At 34.4% G+C, this 23,576-nt stretch overlaps 1 protein-coding gene across 7 annotated transcripts in view; it reads left to right on the top strand.

Annotated features, from left to right (window-relative positions):
* The window catches only part of TRMT11 (tRNA methyltransferase 11 homolog), a 62,565-nt gene that overhangs the window by 14,993 nt on the left and 23,996 nt on the right, over positions 1-23,576 (top strand). For 6 of the 7 annotated variants that reach the window (XM_059941268.1, XM_059941271.1, XM_059941270.1 and 3 more), the window contains exons 2-11: positions 85-150; positions 1,768-1,841; positions 5,095-5,176; positions 5,265-5,357; positions 5,596-5,730; positions 6,714-6,870; positions 14,320-14,400; positions 17,660-17,824; positions 19,174-19,246; positions 19,391-19,522. In XM_059941268.1, coding sequence (XP_059797251.1) covers positions 85-150; positions 1,768-1,841; positions 5,095-5,176; positions 5,265-5,357; positions 5,596-5,730; positions 6,714-6,870; positions 14,320-14,400; positions 17,660-17,824; positions 19,174-19,246; positions 19,391-19,522 — 1,058 coding nt within the window. The remainder of the gene's footprint in view (positions 1-84; positions 151-1,767; positions 1,842-5,094; positions 5,177-5,264; positions 5,358-5,595; positions 5,731-6,713; positions 6,871-14,319; positions 14,401-17,659; positions 17,825-19,173; positions 19,247-19,390; positions 19,523-23,576) is intronic. The other variant, XM_059941269.1, reaches the window with a different exon arrangement.

Raw genomic sequence — 23,576 nt, 5'->3', positions numbered from 1 at the left:
GTGTGTGTGTGTTATAACTGCATCTTAATAGATTTTAAGTTCCCTGTGTTAAAATGTATTCTCTCTCTGATATTTTCAATATAGGAAATAAAGTCTCTGCTTTCACTTTTTGGAGGTCAGTTCACCAGTAGTCAGGAAACTTATGGAAAGGTAAGTTGAATTTGTATTTTTCATTAGACCATATGTAGTATCCTTATAAATAGAACCTTGGATTTGAAGAGAAGAACTGAAAATCTTAAATTTATATTTTTATGGTTACTTGTGTCTGTTTTTAGGGCATTGAATAAAAAGGATATTTTGGAGAAATTTTGGTTTTGGAAAGTTAGATTTATTTCCAGTATTCACTTATTTTATTAGTTTTAAAATTGTAGTTCAACAGTTATCCCATAATTTATATGTGTCGCTTCATTGGGAAAAGGGCTGTCTTCTATTGATGAGGTATAATTAGAATTTAGAATTTAGCTGAATTTCAGGCTTATATTGGTACTCATTTTAAAATTTGTAATTGTGCATGTGTGAGATTGTGAGTTTATTTATATATTTTGTATTTGACAGTTTATCAGTGTATTAGTGGAGTTTGGAAAATAGAAAAAGGAAAAATCATTCACAATTCTTCTTCCTTGACGTGACTTATAATTTGGGGATACTGCTTTCTAGTCTTTTTTCATATACGTTTTTTCCCCTCAGTGGTAATGCTACCAGTGAACTTCTGCACCTCTTTTTCATTTGATAGCATTAATATAGGCACATATTTCTGCATAGCTTTCATTATTAACAGGGCTGTGTAATATTTTCCATCGATTAGCTCTACTGTAATTTATCTAATGATTTCATTTCATTCAGGTTGCTTTAAAATTTTTCCTAATAAAAATAATACTAAGATGACCATCTTTTTTCCTGTTTGGATTATTTTGAATTTTTCTGTAGGGTAGTGTAAATATTGGAATAAAGGCTGGGTGTGGCAGGGAGGACTTTTCACAAAAGATGAGAGAACTTAAGTTGAAAGTCCCCTGGTGTTGGACTTGTACTCCTGAATGAATTTCACTTATTGAGGGAGGAGGAAAAGAGGGAGAGTATGGATATAATTGGGTGAGGGTGTTAAACTGAGGTTAGGATCCTGCTACATTTTGCTGCATTCTGGCAAGTGGTTATCTGGGTAGAGCACAGAAATGCCTATAATCTTGGGTATTAAAACCCGCTGATGCACTTGGAACTTTTTTCCTTAGATAAAATAATAAAAATAAATGATAATTTAATAATATACTGTATAATTTTCCATCATAGTTATTGCAGAGACAATAACTATGTTTCCCACCCCCTCGGGTGGCCACAACTACCTAGAAAAAAAGGGATCATTCAAAGAAATACATTACTTAGTAGTTAAAAATAAAATAGCTGTGTTATAAGAAATAATTAGCAACAATAAAAAATTCTGAAATTATACTTTGGGGTAAAATATTCATTAATTCTTGATCAAACTATATAAGAGCAAATACAAAATTAACCTGAAGTTTAAATATCCTTAAATTTGCTGATGTTTTCATTTATACAGTCATTTATAAAAGTGTTCTGATATTGTACTGTATTATCTTAACAGGTTACCTATTAAAATAATTCCTTTTTTTTTTACTATTGGAGCAATTTTTATTTTGGTTAGTGTCAAATCAGATATTCTTACATAAAAGTAGCAGATAGGAATCTCTCCTTATTGACTTCTTAAACGAAAGCATATGAGGCCATAAAACCATATATTGTTATTTCTTTCAGTCTCCTTTTTGGATTCTTAGCATCCCCTCTGAAGATATTGCCAGAAACTTAATGAAACGGACAGTGTGTGCCAAGTAAGAAAAACTTATGGTGTCCTCCTGCATGAGTGTAAACCAGACTTCTCGTAACTACTCTGTCCTACTTTTTGCTTATGTTGGCAGAAGGTAGAAAGGGTTGATTGTTGGGGGAGCTCAGCTTAGCTTGTAGTTACATGTATTTCCCACTGGGTGGTGGTAGGAGAACAGAGGAGAGTTATCTGCTGAAACTGAGGGTGAGAGAATTTCAGTGGTGAAATGCAGAAACACTTGATTTAGAATAATTTTTTTAAACTTCTACATTAAGCAAGCATATGGTATAAGATGTAAATGCTATGTTATTACATAGGATAAATGCCACATTTAATTATAACCAAAGTATTGAAAACCTAAAAATGTTTTTCTTATAGATGGTTTTTAGTTAGATGAACAGATTGGTGAAGTGTAAGATGACAAAAAATGAGGACTACCATAAAGTATGTTTTCTGTTTTATTTGTTAGAGGAACTCTGATTATCATATCTTGATATGGATTAATATAATGATGTCATCCTCATTTATCCTGCCTGAGTGTTTTCTAGCTTTTATCATTAGTATCTGTTCTTTTTTCATTTCTTTTCTTTCTTTCATTTTTTTTTATTGTTGGAAAATTCTATCTTTGGGTTTGAAAATTAAACTGCATTTTTAGCTACCATTTTGAAAACTGAACAACTTATGTTATCCTTGAGTTGCTTTTTTTTTTTTACATGCCCCCCTGCCCCCAAACATTTCTGAAAACTTCTTTTTGCTTAGATATTACAATATTTAATAATGCAGTGCAAATAAGAACTTACATATATCTAGTTTTGTTAGCATAGTTAGCAATACTTTATAGCATAGTATATAATTGCTGTATTATTGAATAGACTACAACCCCCATATTAAATTTATCTTATTGAAAACTAGCTGCAGTGCTGAATCTAATCTCATAAATTGAGGCTTGTTGATGGGTCTTACTTAGTCAATAAAAATGACTAGAAAGCGGAAACAGAACTAAGAAACTTATCCTTTGAATAATTATTACTTTACATTAGCGTATTAAAATTTATGGCTCTAAGAAGTGTTTGAATTCCAAAGATAAAGCTTATAGGTTTAAAATAGCTACTTGAGAACCAGAACTTGTATACTTCCTTCAAAACTCATATCTTCTGATGAATGTATTTGAGTAATGGTACAATAAATAGTTGTGTAATAGTTGTATAACATTATGAAATAATGTCCCTGGCTGCTTTTTAGTCTCTGTATATTTTGCATAGCTATGGTTATACCTTAAGTGATAACTAAGTAACAACAGTATTACTGCAGAGGCCTTCTCTCTATAAATTTAATAGAAATGGGGGAATTCATTTTCAGAGGATAAAATTTACAGTTCTAATTGTAGCATTAATTGTTCTGGAACTAATAGACTTTTAGAACTGTGCATTCAAAACTAACTTAAATTCAAATTTTTTTGTGGTAGAATAGGGATTGAAAGTTGATTTTATTTGACTTATTTTTAACATGGACTATTCTGAACATATCACAAGCAGTGATATATAACAAACACCTAGGTACCTACCTTGTTAGATCTCAACATTTTGAGATATTTGCCACAGCTTTTTTTTTTTTTTAAAGAAATAAAACCATGACAGAAACCATTGGTGCTCCTTGTGTATCTTTCCCCATTCTATTACCCTTCTTCCCTCAAAGCATAGTTTCTTAAAGCATTTCTATTTGTCAGAAGGTTTCATTATTACTGCTATAATCAGTGAACTATTTTAGGTCATATTGATGTTATATTAGTAACTTGACATCCATGCTTATTTATATAGCACCCATGAGATGTGGCAATTCATATAAGTTTTATAATCTCTAAAATAGGGATCATAATAGTGCAGTCATATATATGAAAACCATTTACTCTGAAATCTAAATCACAAAAGGTGTTACTCCAGTGTTCCAATTATAACTGAAGCTTATGATGTTATATATCTAATATTTTTATTTTGCCATTTAAATATAAATTTATTAATGTTATATAAATTCTTTCTGAAAAAGAGGGTAGGGAGTATTGTTTCATTTTTACTGATTCTAGGTTATCACTACAAGCATTAGTTCCTATAAATTACTGTGTAATGGTTCATTAGGGATAATTATGATTTATGGAATTGTCTGTGCCTTTCCTGAATGGCCTGGAGTTCCTGTCTTTTTGCATATTTATATCTGAGAAGCAGTGTATGGATTCTGGAGTCAGATGGATTGGGTTTAAATCTTAGCTTCACCAATTGCTGTATGACCTGAGAGAGTTATTTAATCTTTCTGTGCCTCAGTTTCCTCATTGGTTAAATGGATGATGATACTGGCAGCTCCCTAATAGGATTCCTGTGAGGAATATGTGAATTAATATTAAATGGCCTTGGAACAGTCCCTGGTACTTTGAGTTATATTGTTAGCTCTTACTTAGCTAAGTAAGGGTAGTATTACTGTAGAGGCCCTTTTTCTATAATTCATTACAAGGGAAGGGAGGAATTCATTTTCAGAAGATAGTATACTCAGTCCTAACAGCAGCATTACTTACAATCATAAAGTAGTTGAATTCAGATGGACAAAATTGTGCTAATATATAGATCAAGTTCCATTATAACTAATTCTAAGAATTGTTTGATTGATTACAATGAAATTTTGCTTAATTTTTTATGTTCCTTGAAATTGATAGACGCTTGAGATTTTTTCATAGTAAGAATTTTGTTTTTGTAATAGTCATAAAAGTAATTATTACTAAATGTTATTAAATAATGGCTAAATATTAATGGTAACATTTTTATCTGGTCATTTTTCCTTTTGTTTTATTCAGAAGACAATGGAAATGATTGAATTTCCTGCACCTTTATTACTGTTTCACTAAAATCACAAGTCATTTTATGGAATCATTTGTGTTCTAGTTAAAAAATGCTGAAGTGATAGCACAACATTGTAAATCAACTATACTCCAATAAAAATTTTTTTAAAATGATGAAATGATTATGATGAAAACTTCAAAAAATCTTGACTTATAAATTCTCCTTCTTCTGTGTAAAGTTCAACTTCTGTGTTAATTTAGACTTAAGCTATATTTGTTTCCAGGATGCATATTTCTCATTTATAGCTTAGAAAACATAGGCAATAATTGTTTTAGTGGAGCAAGCGTAAAGAACCAGTGAAATAATTGTTACATATTACTATATGAGCCCTTTTTTTTTTTTTACTGAGGTTAATGTCAATCATTTATTTCCTAGGTCTATATTTGAACTATGGGGTCATGGAAAGTCTCCAGAGGAGCTGTATAGTTCTTTGAAAAACTACCCTGTGGATAAGATGGTGCGTAGTGAAATGTGGTTTTCTGTAAGCATATCTGTAGATACTGTAGAATTACTAAGCTTAAAGAATTTATATGCTCTTATTTTAGGTTCCATTTCTGCATTCAGATTCTACATATAAAATAAAGATTCACACATTTAATAAAACGTTGACACAAGAAGAAAAAGTCAAACGGATAGATGTAAGTGAATTTAGCAAAAACCAAAAACCTATGAGATTAATGTAATATAGCCACTGTTGATATATAATATCCGCAATGTCTACTAAGTGCTTCTTTTGTACCACATAATGTGCTAAGTACTTTTCATGTTTTGTCTTATTTAGTGCTGATACCAGACTTACAAGATTGGTTTTATTATATAAGCACTATGTTTTCTTTTAAATTTTTATAGGACATTAGAATTACTTTTATTTTTTAGGCACTTGAATTTCTGCCATTTGAAGGAAAAGTGAATTTAAAGAAGCCACAACATATATTCTCTATTTTGGAGGATTATGGTTTGGACCCAAACTGCATCCCTGAGAATCCACATAATATCTATTTTGGTAGATGGGTAAGCAAGTGTTCTTTTTACCTATTCTATGAAACAGAAACAAAATCAGAGACATAGAGAATAGACTGGTGGTTGCCAAGGGGGAGAGGGGTGGGAGAGGGTAGGAGTGGGAGTTTGGGATTAGCAGATGCAAACTGGTATATATAGAATGGATAAACAACAAGGTCCTACTGTATAGCACAGGGAACTATATTCAATATCCTGTGATAAACTATAATGGAAAAGAATATGAAAAAGAATGTATATATATGTATAACTGAATCACTTCGCTGTACAGCGGTAATTAACATTGTAATTCAACTATACTTCAATAAAAATTGCAAAAAAAGAAAAAATGCTAAGTGGTAGGCCTTTGGATTTGACTCTTTATATGTAAAACTTTAAAGGAGCTGAAGAGTCAGAACTACTGTATGAATTAAAATCAGTGGAAAATATGTGGTTGTGTGTTTTGTTTGTTTTTCCAGAGATTCTGATGAAATGCAAGAGGATTGTTAGATATGGGGCCCAGGTAGCCTTAAGACTCACTGGAAAGTGTGAACTGCTTTTTTAATAAAGCAGAGAAAAGGCAGAGTGCTGTGATAGCAGGATTCTCATTTGTGGAGCTCTCTGATCTAGGTTTCCATTCTGAAGAGAAATGAAATTACTGCAGAGCAGTTCTGCCCACTTCTCTGAGGCAGGAAGCTGTGGCTTATGTTACAGAATATTGTTATTTAGGAGAAAAAAAGAGGTGGCTAGAGCTCACCACCAAGCCCTGGAATAATTGCATTCAAATTCAATTCAAATTTGCTTTGAAAAGCAAAAGTAAATGGGAACACACTAAGAAATAAAGGTATTTGTCCATAACTGCCTAAATCACATATTTATGTGAAGCAGTGGTAAATGGAAAGACGTTCTCATTATCAAGATACTGTGGGTTTATTGTGAATAATTATCTTAAATCTGTTCTGTACATTTACACAAATTGAAAATTATCTCTAATCTAGATTGCAGATGGGCAGAGAGAGCTTATTGAGTCATACAGTGTCAAAAAGAGACACTTTATTGGAAATACAAGCATGGATGCTGGTTTATCATTCATCATGGCCAACCACGGAAAAGTGAAAGAAAATGATATTGTATTTGATCCATTTGTTGGAACAGGTATTTTTATTTAATTATTAAACTAGTATAGAGATATTGCTTGTTTATATTAGTTAAGGTCATAGTAATATTTTTGCTAAAAGATAAAATAATCTTTTATTTATCATTAGATAAGAGACAACCACATATTTGTATAGTAGCCAATATTTAACACTTTTGCCACGTCCAAAGAGGATGCTGAAAGAATTTTGTGGGGTTTTTTTCCCCAAGTAAACCACTAAGGGAAGTATACCATACATTGTAGAAATGTTGTAAAGCTATATAGTTTATTTAAGTAGGAAAACTCTTACTATACTTCAATTAAAAAAAAAAAAGGAAAACTCTTGGGGGGAAGAAAGACTTGAGTGGCAAAATTTTAAAAAGTGTTCATCTTTTAAAATTGATAATTATATACTTACATGGAAAAAAATAATGTGCCTTTGGTTTGTGGAGGTTCATATGTGAAGTTTGAAAATAAGAAAAGTGACTAAGTATCAATGGACTAGAGCTTGGCTGCTGAGGCTATGACCTGGGTTCTGTATGCACTTGATTGGATGTCCTCATAATTAACTTTGTGTGGAAGTCCTAAAAGTCCAAGTTTATTTCATCTGACTCTGAAGACGTTTTCCTGCTTCAACCCATTTTTTTCCATCTTGCCTATACTTAGGGAGTACTCACATTTAGGTTCATCTGGCTAGATTCATTATGATTCAGATCGTTTAGGAACAAATTATGCATGGTTGGAGTTCCTTCCTGTAGTGGTCTTTCCCCATCAGAAACTCATCAGTAACTTTGTAAGCAGTGATGATGCAGTAGCTACTATTTGTTGAATAGTAAACATGTCAGGTACTAGCTATGCACTCTAATGTTACTATCTAATTTAATTCTTACAACTACTGAAATTGAGATACTTAAAAAAATCTTCCTGAGATTATGGCACAGACAGAGGTTAAGTGACTTGGTCAAGGTTACACAGTGTAGAAATCTCATGAGATTCAAACTTAAGCAGTCTAACTCCAGAGCTCGTGCTCTTTACTATCATAATGCTGCCTCTCTCAGCCTTAGGATCTGCCAGCCAGCTATGGTACCATCAACTAACTTGAGGAATACAATCCCATGTCATTAGGAGCACATAGAATCAAGGTCAAGAGATTCTAACTGGTGGGATTATTTCCTGTGTTGTTGAATTAATCTTAGTGAGTCTCTCTTCTGCTATTCCACCATTGTCTTCATATATCCCACCCCCAACATACTATTATACCTATTCCTTTCTTTCCTATCCTCATTATCCTAAGTGCCTCCCCAACTTTTTGAACTTTACAGGAAATAATGCCAAACTTATAGAAAAGTTACAAGATTAAAAATAGAAGAAAGAACACATACATATCCTTGACCCAGAGTAGACTGTTGTTAAAATTTGGCATCATTTGCTTTATCATTTATTTTCTCATTATGTTTATATACAAGGTATTTTTTTTCTGTATCATTTGAAAGTAAGTTGCATCCATTACATCTCTTTACCTCTCAAAGACTTGAATATGTTTCTTAAGAATAAGGATATTCTCTTACATAACCACAGTATAGTTTCCAGTGTTAGTAAATATACTATTAATACAGTACTTTAGTGTTTGTATTCCATTTTTGGTAATTGACCCACTGATGTCCCTTTATACCATCTTTTTTCCTTTCCAGGTATTGTATTTTGTTGTTAACATTTCTTTGATCCCTTGATGTGGAGTATATCCAAAATCTTACTTTTTTTTTTTTTTTTTTTTTTTTTTTTTTATAAATTTATTTATTTATTTTTGGCTGTGTTGGGTCTTCGTTTCTGTGCGAGGGCTTTCTCTAGTTGCGGTGAGCGGGGGCCACTCTTCATCGCGGTGCGCGGGCCTCTCACTATCGGGGCCTCTCTTGTTGGGGAGCACAGGCTCCAGACGCACAGGCTCAGTAGTTGTGGCTCACGGGCCCAGTTGCTCCGTGGCATGTGGGATCTTCCCAGACCAGGGCTCGAACCCGTGTCCCCTGCATTGGCAGGCAGATTCTCAACCACTGCGCCACCAGGGAAGCCCAAAATCTTACTTTTTCTTTTATAAAACTTACAATTTTGAAGAATACTATCCCTCCTCTCTTTATTTTTTATCCAGAATGTTCCTTATTTTGGGTCAACCAAACATATACATATTTTAGAAATTGTGAGTTTTCACATATACTACAAACTCTGGTCTAACCCTACAGATTTCTTTTTTTTTTTTCACTTAACAGTATTTCTTAGAAATCACTTCCTTTAGTTCATAGAGATTATCTTCGTTCTTTTTTATAGTTGTACTCCATGGGTTTATGTACTGTAATTTATTCAAACAATCACCTAAACTTGGATATAGGTAGTTTCCCATATTTCACAGTTACAAATAATGCTTGCAGTGAATAATCTGTACATATATACTTTCATAGTGTTGGAAGTATAGCTCCAGGGTAAATTACTAGAATTAGGATTGCTGGGTTGAAGAATGTAAGCGTATGTAGTTTTGTTAAATGTGGCCAAATTACTCTCCATTATACCATTTTGCCTTCTCGCCAGCGATATACGAGCCCCTGTTCCCTCACAGCCTCACAGCAGAGTATATTGTCAGGCTTTTGAAATTTGCCAGTCTGTTGGGTGAAAACGTTATCTCAGTGAAGTGTTCATTTGTGTTTCTCTTACGAGTGAGATCTAATCACTTTTTCTATTTTAAGGTCTAGTTTTATAACCTTTTTGGAATTATCTTCAAGTCTTTTGCCTATTTTTCTGTAGACTTTTTGATTCCCCCCCCATTTTTAAAAATACTTTATATTTTAGTCACTCTCCCCCTTTTTTCCTGTTTTATGTATATAAATATGTAAAATATTTTCTCCCAGTTTGCCCTTTATGTTCTGACTTTGCATGTAATTGTTTTTTTGCCAGGCAAAAACCTTCCCCCTGTATCGAAGTTATAGAGGAATTCAGCTCTGTTTTCTTCTGGTACTTTAGTAGTTTTGATTATTTTCCTTTTAGATCTCGAATGCATTTGGAGTTTATTTTCTTATATGCCGTGAGGAATGGATTTAATTTATCTTTTTCCAAATGGTAACCCTCTATTAATTCTTAATCTTGTTCTTGGACTTCTAAAACCTTTTCCTGTGAAGTGATTCTTTGAGATACATACATGTACGTGTTTAGTATGCACACATACTCATAGACCAGACCATAAAGTTTAAAAATAGTTACCAGTATGGGTAAAATTTCCTTCCCTTGATGTAGACGAGGCTGGGCATATTATGAAATGCTAACTTCCATAGCAATCAAGGTGTTGACTACTTTCAGTGTGGTAAGGGGTGAGCAGACCTGCCCCTAATTTGCTTTAAGGCTGCTCCTTAGGGTGGGTAGCATATCTTGGTCATTTGACCGTTTATACTCTATAGGACAATTAATGGAAAATTAATTGCAATATGTAGGACAGTTAATGGAAAATTGCAAGAGGAAGATCTTTGCAAAGATGCTGCTAAAATACATTTCATAATCTGTGTTTGTTGTTTAAGCATAGCTTTAAGACTTTAGCTAGTTTTTGGTGCTTTTGTTTTATAACTGGTAATGGCTAATAATTGAGAATAGGCACAGTTCTTAAGCAGTTTGTCCTCTTTCCTGGACCTTTTGTCTCTTCGATGGGTAGTACCTTCTGAAGGATTGGAGAAATAAGTAGCCCTGTGCCCTCCTCCATGGTCGTAGTTTTTCATAAAGTATTGGATGATATTTTTTTCCTTTTTCCTTTTTTAGTATTTTTGTTTTAATTCAAATGTATGATATCCCTTTTCCATTCTAAAGGTACAAAATTGATGTTTATTAGTTTCCTGAAGGCTTTACCCACAGACTACTTATGGCTTGTGATATTCTCAAGGTTATAGAGTAGGTTAGAAAGCTTCTGGGAAATTGAAAGGAGAGATATAATCTTTTCCTGCCTAAATACCTTTCCTTTTTCTTTTAGACAGTCTGTTCTCTTGTCTAGAATGACATTATGAGTTACAGAAACACACTTTCATTTCCATTTTAGCAAATACATTGATTCTCATTATAGTAACATTTATTTTAAGTTGTACATCTCCATTTTCTCAAGGGGGAAGATATATATCATGGGTCAGCTGTCAGTAATTAGGAAGTACTGCTGTTCTAATATGAACATTGCTAAAGGAATGATCAGCATGCATAAGTTGAATACCTGTAATGGCACAGGCCTGCCTGTGATGTGATACGAGACTCGTGAATTGTATACAACTCTTATTAACTGAGTGTGCAGCCTTACTTAACTTAATTTGTTTAATAACAAATTTTACTTCTGTGTATCTAATTAGTAGGCTAATGAATATTTACTTCAATTGCTGCTGACCCTAAAGGAGGCTGTATAGTATAGTGTACCATAAGAGCAAAGAGAGTAAGTTTTAAATCCTTACTCTGTCACTTACTATGTGACTTTGAGCAAGATGCTTTACTTGTCTGGGCCTCAATTCCATCATTTGTGAAATGGTAATAAGTAATATATTGTGAGGTTAAATGAGGTAATATATGTATATGTAATTCTTAGGAAATTGTATGATGGATGGAAGACAGTCAACTAACCATACTCTTTATCATTTTTTAATTATTTTGTTAAGCACTTAGATACCTTTTTGGTGAAAGATGTTAGATATAGCTAATATTGAATGGTGATGATGAACAATTTGGCCATGAATTCATTTTCTAGTTCCTTCTTTGGCTGATTTCCAAGATATTCATAATTTGCAACTATTGGCAAATTATGGCAGCAGGCAAGGTAATTGAAGGTTAAAATTGTAAACTTCTAATTCTATGTCCATAGTGAAAATAATTGGCACAAGTGTGTGCCGATGTCTGTAGGTGCAGTGACATAGCTCTGCAGCCCTAGCTCTGATTGCTTTTCCCTTTCCCCTCTCTCAAATGAGTCTACTCCTTTAGTAGTTGAGAATACACCCAGGAGACTATTGTGTACTCCTTGCCTGTTCTACCTTCAAATGGCTCATAGGTTTAAGGAAAGGAGTAAAACTTTGAAATTTTGTCATTGCAGATGATAGACATGGGAGCAAGGTGTTGAGAAACCCACTGTCCTACCTCTGGGAGGAGACTATGAGGAGGAAAAGAGAAAGTTAGGAGAGAGATAATGGATCTCTGTAGGTCTTTGTGAAAATCTCTGCTTCCCATTTTATCCACAACTCTTTGTAGACCCCTTTTCCTGAGTCGCATAGTTTGGTAGAATTTCTGTTTTCTGGCAATATCCTTTTGCTTAAGCTGCTAGCTTAATTTATGAGTTGTTTTTGTTTGTTTGTTTGTTTGGTTTTTTTAAGGATTACATAGGTGACATAGTATTACAATTTTTCTTCCTTTTCTTTTGGCAAAACCAAAGCCCAGTTCTCGTTTTCACATTTTTATAAGGCTTTCCACTTAAATCTCTACAGATGAAACTCATAAATTTGTTTCTATATCATAAAAGTTCAGTTACTGTGTCCTTTTACCTGTAAGATATTACCCTAACCTTAAACTGGTTACTATTTAGGTAATAAAACATTAAAATACTGATTTGGTAGTCTAGATCACATATGTGGTATTTTTACACTTGATAGCTAATAAGAAATCGGGTGAGTCATGTTATCTGCCCCCTCAACACTTCACCCCCTCTTTTTTTTTTATCACCGCTTCTTCCACCAAAAAGCTTCCAAGGAAACTCCAACTGAGGTATAACTAAACGTGAAAATGCTTCAATTTAATTGAAAAAAAACAACTAAATGATTAACAGTGATTACCCAGTGACCAGTTCAGAGAAGCTAATTTATAGTGATTTTATTTGAAACTTGAAAAGCTTTTAAAGGGCACAAAGTTAACTAACAGATGTAGTCTAACAGATTATTCATCTCCTTTCAGCAGTGTACTCTAAATTGGGTCTTCTCAAAACTCACTCTAACCAAATGGATAAGGTTCTGTTTAAGGAACACAGGAAAGCTTTTCTGTTCCCCTTGACAACTAGTTCTTCTAGGTGAGTATCTGCCTTAATTGGCAGAATTGTAGTAATTCCTCGTAATTTGGGTGAAGTGATTTTTGTATTTCAAGTCATTACTAAATATAGTACCTTTCCTAAATATGGACTCTTCCATTTATAGGCTAAGAACTATGAGGTCTTACTTAACCTTACCTCCTCAAACAAATGCTTTTTGTAGTTAGTATGAGGGAACCTAGGTTTTGGTTTCTGCTGTACTTTTAGTCTTCCATTTCTCTTATTCATGGCTCCATTAGGTAGTAGTCAGTTATAATATTTTTCATTGAGCAAAATATTTATAAGTACGTGTTACCAAACTATGTTTTAAATGGCTATGGAAGGAACACATTAATTTATAGACCTTGACCCTCTGGAGGCACTACCCATCTTAATTTTAGAGATTACATTTCAAAAGGATATAATGGAAAGAGCCCTAGTTATTTCCCCATATCCAAGTTTGTGCACAGGCTTAGAATATTTTTCTGTATATTTCTGATTTCAGTTTGGCTGACAGATCGTTCTGCAGTATAGCTATTAGGACTTACCCAAGTACTAAGAACATTTTTAATTTGGATAATTAAAAAAGTGAAGTTCATTGAAAAGAACAATTATTAAGATATTTAACTTTGTGAATTTTTATTCTTAAACAATTTAAAAATATTATACCTTTTAGTTTAAAGGATTTCATTAATTTTTAATCTTTATAAGGATGTTCCTTCATATGTGAACTGGTCACACCTACCAAATTACTTAGTCTAGTCAAATTGTGTTAGGACATTTGTTCTTTCTTTGTTCACAGCACTAAGTAAACATATTACCTATTTTTGTGTATGTCTGGTAACAGTTATTCAGAAATTTGTATCTACAGTTTAAAATCAGATAATTACCTCACTGATAATAGGAGTAACTATTTGTTGTCCTCATATTTTAATTTTTGTAAGAATTAATCTCTTATATATTAATTATGCCCTCTTTAAATTATTTGAAACTCTGACTTCAGTGAGAATGAAGCCCAATTGTCAGACTTATTTATTGCCAGCTCTTTGTGTAGCAGCCTTGTATGTTCATTGTAAGAAAGGAGCAAGATGCTTTTGTATAGACTTCTCAAAATAAGATGAAAATGTCTAAATACACATTATTTTGACCAAAAAAAGGATAATTTCCCCAAAGTAGTGCTGTTTAAAGTAATAATGCCAGGGCATATATTAATTCCCTGCTTTGTGACCAGTGTGATGAGCACAGCTTAGGGGTTTGTTTTTTCAGTTCTGAAACCTACTAAATATGGCCAGAACCAATGTCATTCTAGGGTACTCTGCCTACAGCTGGTTTGTAAGAATTTGGATCAGATTAAATAGGGGAAGAAATAAGAGTCTGGGACTTGCTGGTTAACAGATCACAATTGTGTGATTTTTTTCAGGTGGCCTTCTGATAGCATCTGCTCATTTTGGTGCATATGTATATGGGACAGACATAGACTACAACACCATTCATGGCTTGGGTGAGTAGTGGTTCTAGACAGGGTTACAGTCTTTGCTCTTGTACCAAATGTGCCTTTAAGATACTTAAATCGTTATATATGGCATTATATGTCTATTTTTAATGTTAAAGAGTTGTGATGTAGTTTTAGTTATTCTTACAACAATAAGACTTCATTGGGTATCTGCTTTTTATGAAGTGATCCAGTGTGAGCAAAATGACCCCCCGGGGAAACACAAAGATGAGTAGGAAAAATCCCTCCTCTCAGAGCTATTTTTGGTCTTAGATTTTTAAAAAGTAGGCAATCAATAAGGTTGTAAAACTTTCGGGTTGGGAAGGAAGTGGGAGAGGGACTAGTCATTTTTAATTAGCATATTCATGTTAGTAAAACATAGAGTTTCTACTTAAAAATTATCACCGTTCTTTTATTCAGCAGTCATATGTGTATACTCTAATTAATTTCTAGTCCTTGAGTACCATACATGTTTTTAATTTCATAACTGACCAAAACATCACTGTGACCAGTTAAGGTGACAGTAATAGTAAAGATTCTGCATTAGACTGAGAGTAATTTGAGATAAGCATCTGCTTGCTTTTGAGGCAGTTTTGGAAAATACTTTAAAATCTAGAAGCTTTGCTAATGAAGTGTGATTGGATGAAATTGAATCAAACTGAAAATATTTCTTCATAGCTGAATAGTATTAAAAATGTAAAGTTTCTTTGATTTTGAAATTGTATTTATGCTGGTATTTCATTGTTGTGACTAGAATCAGCCTATAAAACATGCTTTTCCTTTTACTCACCCAGTGTAAATTATTATATAGGTGAGAATTTATTAGACTTTATTTTCTTTTGCTTAAGTAATTTGATATATTGTATTTGATGAACTGTCTTTTTTCCTACCTTGCTATAAGGAATTTAGTACTATAAGGAGAATGAGTAACATTTTATAAAGTTCGCCTAAATGGGCTAACCAGAAAAAGATAGTCTTTGTCTGCAGTATGTTAGAGTAGACAAAGTGCTAAGAAGAATTATTCCTGTTTGCTTTTGGTAGAAGCAGTATGTTTGCTTTAAGGATATTGTCCTATATAATTCATTTGAATTTTTATTTATTAGAGTTATGTTTAAAAGTTATGTGATAACCTTTCAGTCTACTTGGGTAGAATTCTGACTGAGGTAGAGTTTCCTCAGAGCTTATCCAAGATGCTGTTAGATATGCCCTCTGTTTCCTATGCTTCTAATCTCTTACTATACTCTCAAATACTTCCAAGTTTCTTCTATTTTAAAAATACAAAACTTTTTCTATCAATCCTATAGGGACCCTCCTAGCTACTACTTTGTTTTCCTCTTCCTTTTACCAAAGTGTTTCTTTTTCTTTTTTTTAAGAGATTGAATTTTTAAATTTTTATTTATTTATTTATTTATTTATTTATTTATTTATGGCTGTGTTGCATCTTCGTTGCTGCGTGCAGGCTTTCTCTAGATGTGGCGAGCGGGGGCTGCTCTTCGTTATGGGGCATGGGCTTCTCATTGCAGTGGCTTCTCTGTGGTGGAGCACGGGCTCTAGGCGCACGGGCTTCACTAGTTGTGGCACTTGGGCTCAGTAGTTGTGGCTTGCAGGCTCTAGGGCGCAGGCTCAGTAGTTGTGGTGCACGGGCTTCGTTGCTCCCTGGCATGTGGGATCTTCCTGGACCAGGGCTCGAACCCATGTCCCCTGCATTGGCAGACGGATTCTTAATCACTGCACCACCAGCGAAGTCCCCAAAGTGCTTCTTTCGTTTTTTTAAAATAAATTTATTTATTTATTTATTTTTAGCTGTGTTGGGTCTTCGTTGCTGCATGTTGGCTTTCTCTCTAGCTGTGGCGAGCGGGGGCTACTCCCTGTTGCGGTGCGTGGTCTTCTCACTGCAGTGGCTTCTCTTGTTGCGGAGCACGGGCTCTAGGCGCCAGGGCTTCAGTAGTTGCGGCTCACGGGATCTAGAGGGCAGGCTCAGTAGTTGTGGCACATGGGCTTAGTTTCTCCACAGCATGTGAGATCTTCCTGGACCAGGGCTCAAACCGTGTCCCTTGCATTGGCAGGCGGATTCTTAACCACTGTGCCACCAGGGAAGTCCCCCAAAGTACTTCTTAAAAAGACTAGTTTATTTGCTATTCCTCTTCTTCATCTCTAACTGCCTTCTGCCTGTTATTTTTCAGCTTGCATGCCTACTGAAAAATCTTACTAAGGCCACAGATCTACAGTATTTGGCAGTGTTGACCTTCATAATGCATCCCTTGGTTTCCTAGACAGTGGCTTCATTGGGTGGTACTTTGATTTCTTTGTTTCCACCTCAGTCTCCTGAAGGCCCTGCAGTTTTCTTCAGTGTCTGTTTATATGTTGCTTTTCTCCAGGCATCTCTCGTTGACCCCTTTTATCATATTGTGCAAAGTCATGTCATTCTTCTTCTTTTGATTTTTAAGTTTTGTTTTTATTGTGAAGTAGATCATAATACAGAAGAGTTTATTAAAATAACAAGAGTAATTATCGAACACTTATGTAATTACCACCTAGGTTAATCAGAAATATCATTCATTCTTATAGATTTAACTTAAGTTTATATACTGATATCTCTCAAGTATATATATTCTGGCCTCTAACTACCTGCTGAATATCTCTTTCTGAAGCTTCTGTAGGTACCTCAAGGTATATATCAAGATTGATGTATCTCAAATGAATCTCATCTTTCTTCCTAGGTTTTCTTTTCCTCTTGGTTTCTCAGATCTTAACTGATGGTATCATCATCCACTCATGTCTCCTAAACTAAAACTTCTGAACTTCTTCCTTGAGCCCCCCACTTTAACTTTTCATCTCTTGTGTTCTCGTTTTACCTCCTCTGTCCATGGTCACAGCTCCTGCATTTCCCAAGTTAGCTCTCTTCATTTCTGTTCCATTTATCTAATTCCTCAGTATTTCTACACTGCTAGAGGAAAGGGACCATGTTCTGTTTAACTCTATATCTTTATTAGTATGCTTTGAATGCATTAATTATTGAATGAGTGTTTTAAGGCAGTTTTATGTGAAAGGATAGTTAGACATCAGTACAGTTTACTTTTCAAAATATTTTTTACAATAAGTTAAAATAAAAGTAATTGTTCTTTGTATAAATAAAATTAAGATTTTAAATGAAAGCAAGTTTTATTTGATTAAATATAGGTTTAGATAAGTTAAACGTTACTTTTAGCTAAATGACGAGATGAGAATGTTGTTTGTTAGTTCTGTCTTCCTTTTTCTTTCCCTTCAGGAAAGGCTAGTAGGAAAAACCAGAAATGGAGAGGACCAGATGAAAACATTAGGGCAAATCTTCGTCAGTATGGTTTAGAGAAGTATTACCTTGATGTCCTGGTTTCAGATGCATCTAAACCTTCTTGGAGGAAGGGCACATATTTTGATGCAGTCATCACTGATCGTAAGTTTATTTTTATACAAAAGTAGGAGTAGGATTAGGTTCCTAAAGTCATTTACATTTAAAGTACAAAATTTATCAGTACAACGAAAAAAGCCAACTTGTATTAGTGTTCCCCTCACCCCTGACTTCTTCACATAGTTAGAAGGAAAAAATTATGAATGTAGGGCAGGACACCAATTTAGCTCAGTAGTTTTGATTTTTTAAACTATATGTATTAACTTGTCATCCCTTTTTCTGTTTGGCTTATTTTTTAAGACATAAATTTGTTTTTATATTAGTTTTATATTTGACCGTAATTGGTTATTAGTATAGCAACTGGAGCCAAAATGTCATTTGCAATTATGGTATCAGATTTGAAGAAGAAAGTTTCAGATATCTCCCATTTCTCTATGTGTAAGCTTTTATGTTTTTTTTTTTGTTGTGCCCGTTGTAACTGGCATCTCCTTTATAGAGTTACAAGAAATTTGGGTGTGACCCACTGTGCTTGTGAACCCACTGAGCTTCAAGAATGTGCATGAGAACTTGTTTTCTCATGCCATGTGAGTTCTTGGGCTTTTCAGGCATCCTATCTAAGAATAAATCTGCCTTTTCTATAGTATTTGGCAGTAAATCTGTATATAGTGGCATATAGTATCTCAACCCTTCCATCTCAGACCTTTTCAGTTCTTTGGTAACTTAGATATTTTCAAATCTAACAAAAGAAAAATTAGCAAGTATGAATATCAGTATGAATATACTTTTGAAAATTGAGTGACTTTTTATTAATAATCTGCTTTATTATTTGCTCTCACTCTCTATGTGTATTTATAAAAATACGTAATTTTTTTCCTGATCAATTGAGAGTAAGTTGTATACATCATGGCCCTTCACCCTACCCATACTTCAGTGTATATTTCCTAAGAATAGGGATAGTCTCTTAGATAGCCAAAGTACAGTTACCAATTTCAGTGGATCGCTAATTCTTTAATCTGTAGTTTCTCATCCAGTTTTGTCAATTGACCCAGTAATATCCTTTATAGCATGTTTTTCCCTGAAGTGCAGTATCCAGCCTAGTGTCAGGTATTGCCTTTAGTAGTCATATCTTTTAACCCCCTTTAATTTGTAACATTTTCACGACCTTTCTCTGTCTTTTATGACATTGACATTTTGAAGAATACAGTCACCTGCTTGCCTGCCCTCCCAGTGTTTTAAATAGAATGTCCCTCTTGTTATTCATTCTCAGCTGGAATATTGCATAGGTGATGTGTCCTTCTCAGGGTGTCACATCTGGAGGCACATGATGTCCATCTGCCTCGCAGTGGTGATTAGGTGACTTTTGACTATCCGTGTTACCTCTGTTTTCTGTCTAGCTCCATATGGTATTAGAGAGTCTACAAGAAGAACAGGTTCACAGAAGGAAATACCAAAGGGGATAGAAAAATGGTAAGTAAAAGTTAAATATGGTATGTTACTACTTTGGGAAGAAGCATATTGCTTTTTTTTAATTAGCTTAGTTTAATAGTCTTAAAGTTTTTCACTGGTTTTTAAGTTTTTCACTGATTTTGAAATTTCGTTTTCTTTGTCTAGTCCAGAAAGCCACGTTCCTGTTTCCTTGAGTTATCATCTGAGTGATATGTTTTTTGACCTGTTAAACTTTGCAGCTGAGACCCTCGTATTAGGTGGAAGACTAGTCTATTGGTTACCAGTGTACACACCAGAGTATGTAATATTAAATAATTTTACTTTTAATTATTTAAAATATTAAATAATTTTACTTTTTCTTATGGTATTTGTATATCTAGCATACTTTTTTTCCCTGTCTCTAATCATATTCAGAGTAAATATCTTTGTGTTTAATGTGTATGATGGCCTTCATTTACCAACACGCTGCATAAAACAGGCCCCTTCTTCTTATTGATTGAATTGCTTTGAACTTTTTATTTTACATCAGGGGTTGGCAAACTACAGCCTGTGAGCCTGATATGGTTTTCAGCCTGTTTTTGTAAGGCACTTGAGCTAAGACTGGTTTTTACCTATTTAAAGGGTTGTTAGAAAAGAAAAAAACAACAAAGAAGAATATGTGTCAGAAACACATGTGGTCCACAAAGGCTAAAATATTTACTATCTGGCCTGTAAGAGCAAAAGTTTGCCCCTGTTGTATATCATACTTAGCTCGGGGCCTGTGTGTTCAATAGCTCTTTAGCCAGGCCATAAACTTAGATAAATTTTAACAACTTAGCTGAGTGATTCATCTATCAACTGCTAGTTAGCTTGAATATATATTGGCTCTTATGATCACCGTAAGTGCAGTAAAATCTTTTTTAAAAGCTAAGACCAAACAAACTAAGAGCTATGCATATATTTAAAACCCTGATTATGTTCAACATTATTGGTTTGGGTTTTATTATTCAGTAATTATTAATTATAAACAGAGCTGTGTACACCAACAATGAAAGACAAGATGTGTTGGCAAAACAGGATCTTTAGATTTGAAAGGCAGTGTCAAGCTGAAAATTTGGCTATTTGTTCAATATGCTATAGATATCTTTTTTTAGAAATTATTTTAATTTCTATATTTACTATACATAATTGTACAAAAAGCATTTTAGACCAGTGTTATCTTGTTTGTCTTTTCATAATGGTGGATGGTCCCTCAGCAGTTGGAAGCTATGCTTTTTTGTTGTTTCTTTTATAAATGTTTCATTGGGAGCTACCATGACCTAACTTTATTTTATTATTATTATTATTTTTAAATAAATTTATTTATTTATTTTTTGGCTGCATTGGGTCTTCGTTGCTGCGTGCGGGCTTTTCTCTAGTTGCAGCGAGCAGGGGCTACTCTTCGTTGCGGAGTGCAGGCTTGTCATTGAGGTGGCTTCTTTTGTTGCAGAGCGCAGGCTCTAGGCACACAGGCTTCAGTAGTTGTGGCTCATGGGCTCTAGAGCACAGGCTCAGTAGTTGTGGCGCAGAGGCTTAGTTATTCCACGGCATGTGGGATCTTCCCGGACCAGGGCTCGAACCCATGTCCCCTGCATCGACAGGCGGATTCTTTTTTTTTTTTTTTTTTTAATTTTATAGCTACTTTATTTATTTATTTATTTATTTTTGGCTGTGTTGGGTCTTCGGTTCGTGTGAGGGCTTTCTCCAGTTGCGGCAAGCGGGGGCCACTCTTCATCGCGGTGCGGGGACCGCTCTTCATCGCAGTGCGCGGGCCTTTCACTATCGCGGCCCCTCCCGTTGCGGGGCACAGGCTCCAGACGCGCAAGCTCAGTAGTTGTGGCTCACGGGCCCAGCTGCTCCGTGGCATGTGGGATCTTCCCAGACCAGGGCTCGAACCCGTGTTCCCTGCATTAGCAGGCAGATTCTCAACCACTGCGCCACCAGGGAAGCCCAACAGGCAGATTCTTAACCACTGCACCATCAGGGAAGCCATGACCTAACTTTAGTTTTGCATCTTGTTTATCAGCTAATAAGACTGTACACATTCATACCCATACCCCTTAACACAGGGCTTATGTTCTGTTAAGAAATAAATTATTTCTTAATTCTGGAAATAAGAGAAATTAATTCCAAGGAGTGAAATGACTTGTCTAAAGTTAAAAGCTAGCTAGTTTATTGTTTTCGTTATTCCTAGTGCTGTTCACATAATTCAACATCTTGCCAAGATCTCAGGTGTCTGGTATGTGAAGTGATAGATGGTGTTTTATTAATATTTTCAGAGAAGAGCATATTTATTTTTATTCTAAAGTGGTTTCTGCCTTAGACAAGCTGAACTCCAGCAGCAAACTAACTTGTCTTTTTGTTTTAATTCAAGTTTTCAGAGCTGGAATTTTTAAAAATTTACTTGAAATATATTTCGAATTTACAGACAAGTTTCAAATGCAAAAAACTCCCATCTCTCCCCCATCCAAATTTTCCAACTATTAACATACACCTCCTCTACCCCCCTTTCCTCACCCATTACATTAATCACATGCCCATTATCATTAATCTTTTTTGGAACTATTTGAGAAGTTGCAGATATGATGCCCCATCACCCCTGCATATTTCATTGCATTTCTCAGAAGCAAGAGCATTGTTGTCAAATCACCATCAACCCCTGAAGTCTGGAAATCAGCATTGATAGTGCTGCTGTCCAGATCATGGACCCCAGTCAGATATTACTGATTGCATTCTATCTAGGAAAATGTATTGCATTGACCCATCATGTCGTTCTCCTCCAGTCTAGAATATTTCCTCAATCTTTCCTTATCTTTTGTGTCCTTAACAGTTTTATAGAGTACGGGGCTTATATTGTGAAGGTTGACCCCTAACCCGGTCCATCTGATGTTTCTTCCTTGACCAGACTCAGGCGATGCTCTTGGTAGAAATACCACAAAAATGATACTGTGCTCTTAGTGCACTGCATTGTGGGGCACACAGAGCCAACCTCTACTGGATGTCTTAAACTTGATCATCTGGTCATGTTGTTCTCTGTCAGGTTTCTCTGCTGTGAGTTATCATGTTCTTCTCAATTACTATTTCCCAGGGGGAGGTATCACAAGATTACACCAATATCTTGTTCTTCATCAGGTGACTACTCACATTGACAACTCTATTGTTGACAACCACCATAATGATGACTTTTCTATTCCATCATTCCTTCTGCATTTTAAGTTGGCATTCTTCTATAAGGATTAGTTTTCCCTTCCCTCCCATTAATTTATTAATTTATATTGGTATGGAGTCATAGATTCCTATATTATTCATTGGGTTATAATTTATTACTATCATTATTTTGTTGTTCAAATTGTCCCAGATTTATGATCAGCAGGAGTCCGTCTGAGGTGGCTCCTCTGTCCTTTTGAAATATCCTCATTAGTTTTTGTGTGTTTCTTATATTCTGGCATTTCTGATTTTCTACCATTTTGTAGTTTATTATTTAATTATAATTGAAATTAAATGTGGTTATGAATATCTTGTGTAATTCTTTTATTTATTTCTTTTTTATAAAAAGTCAAACTGGAGGCACTTTCAACTATTTTAGTATTTCTGAAGACCTTAAAAAATGGCCACTGGATATTTCTTCAGTGACTTCTCTTTTAATAATTTTCGACAAGGGGAAATTTCCAAGTCCATATAACCAAAGGGATTTTTTAGAAGTAAAAAAGGGAAGCATGTTTTTGTCACTTTTTTTTTTTTTTTTTACCTTAGATGTTTTATCAAAGGACAAATTTCATCCAGGCTAGGACACACATGGAAAGACTACTATGGCATTTACTTCCCTGACTTATTTGTCAGGTCTTCTGATGTTCACAACTAGACTTCTTTTGTGCCTTCTCCTCCCCTTAACTCAAAGTGATCTTATTAATGAACTTAGTTTGTCTTGAGTTTATATTAGGGAATGAACTATTTACACTTTTGCAGTAAACATAATCCAAAGTATTTACTCTTTTTAAAATAACACAGTATTAGATGAACTTAAAACTAAAGTCATCTGCAAAAGTTTGAAATAATGTTCTTGCTTCTGAATTAAACAATTTAGAATTAGTTTGGTTATGTTGTATTGCAAGTATAGCTTTTTATTAGACTAGGAATAAAGAATTCATTTAAAAATTGTACCTTAGCACAGCTTAATTTGAAAACTTTTGTATTTTTGGTATAGTGAATGTAGGCTTTTAGTCCTACTATTGAATTAATTTACTCAGCCAAATCCTGTTATATGATTGAAGTTTAAAAATAAGACTTGCACATTATAATCAAGTTAAGGTATTATTCATTAAACCCAGAACAT

Source organism: Balaenoptera ricei, chromosome 12, assembly GCF_028023285.1.
Source record: "Balaenoptera ricei isolate mBalRic1 chromosome 12, mBalRic1.hap2, whole genome shotgun sequence".
Classification (NCBI taxonomy): Eukaryota; Metazoa; Chordata; class Mammalia; order Artiodactyla; family Balaenopteridae; genus Balaenoptera; species Balaenoptera ricei.
The sequence above is the reverse complement of the archived record's forward strand: the minus strand, read 5'-3'. Positions and strand labels throughout refer to the sequence as shown.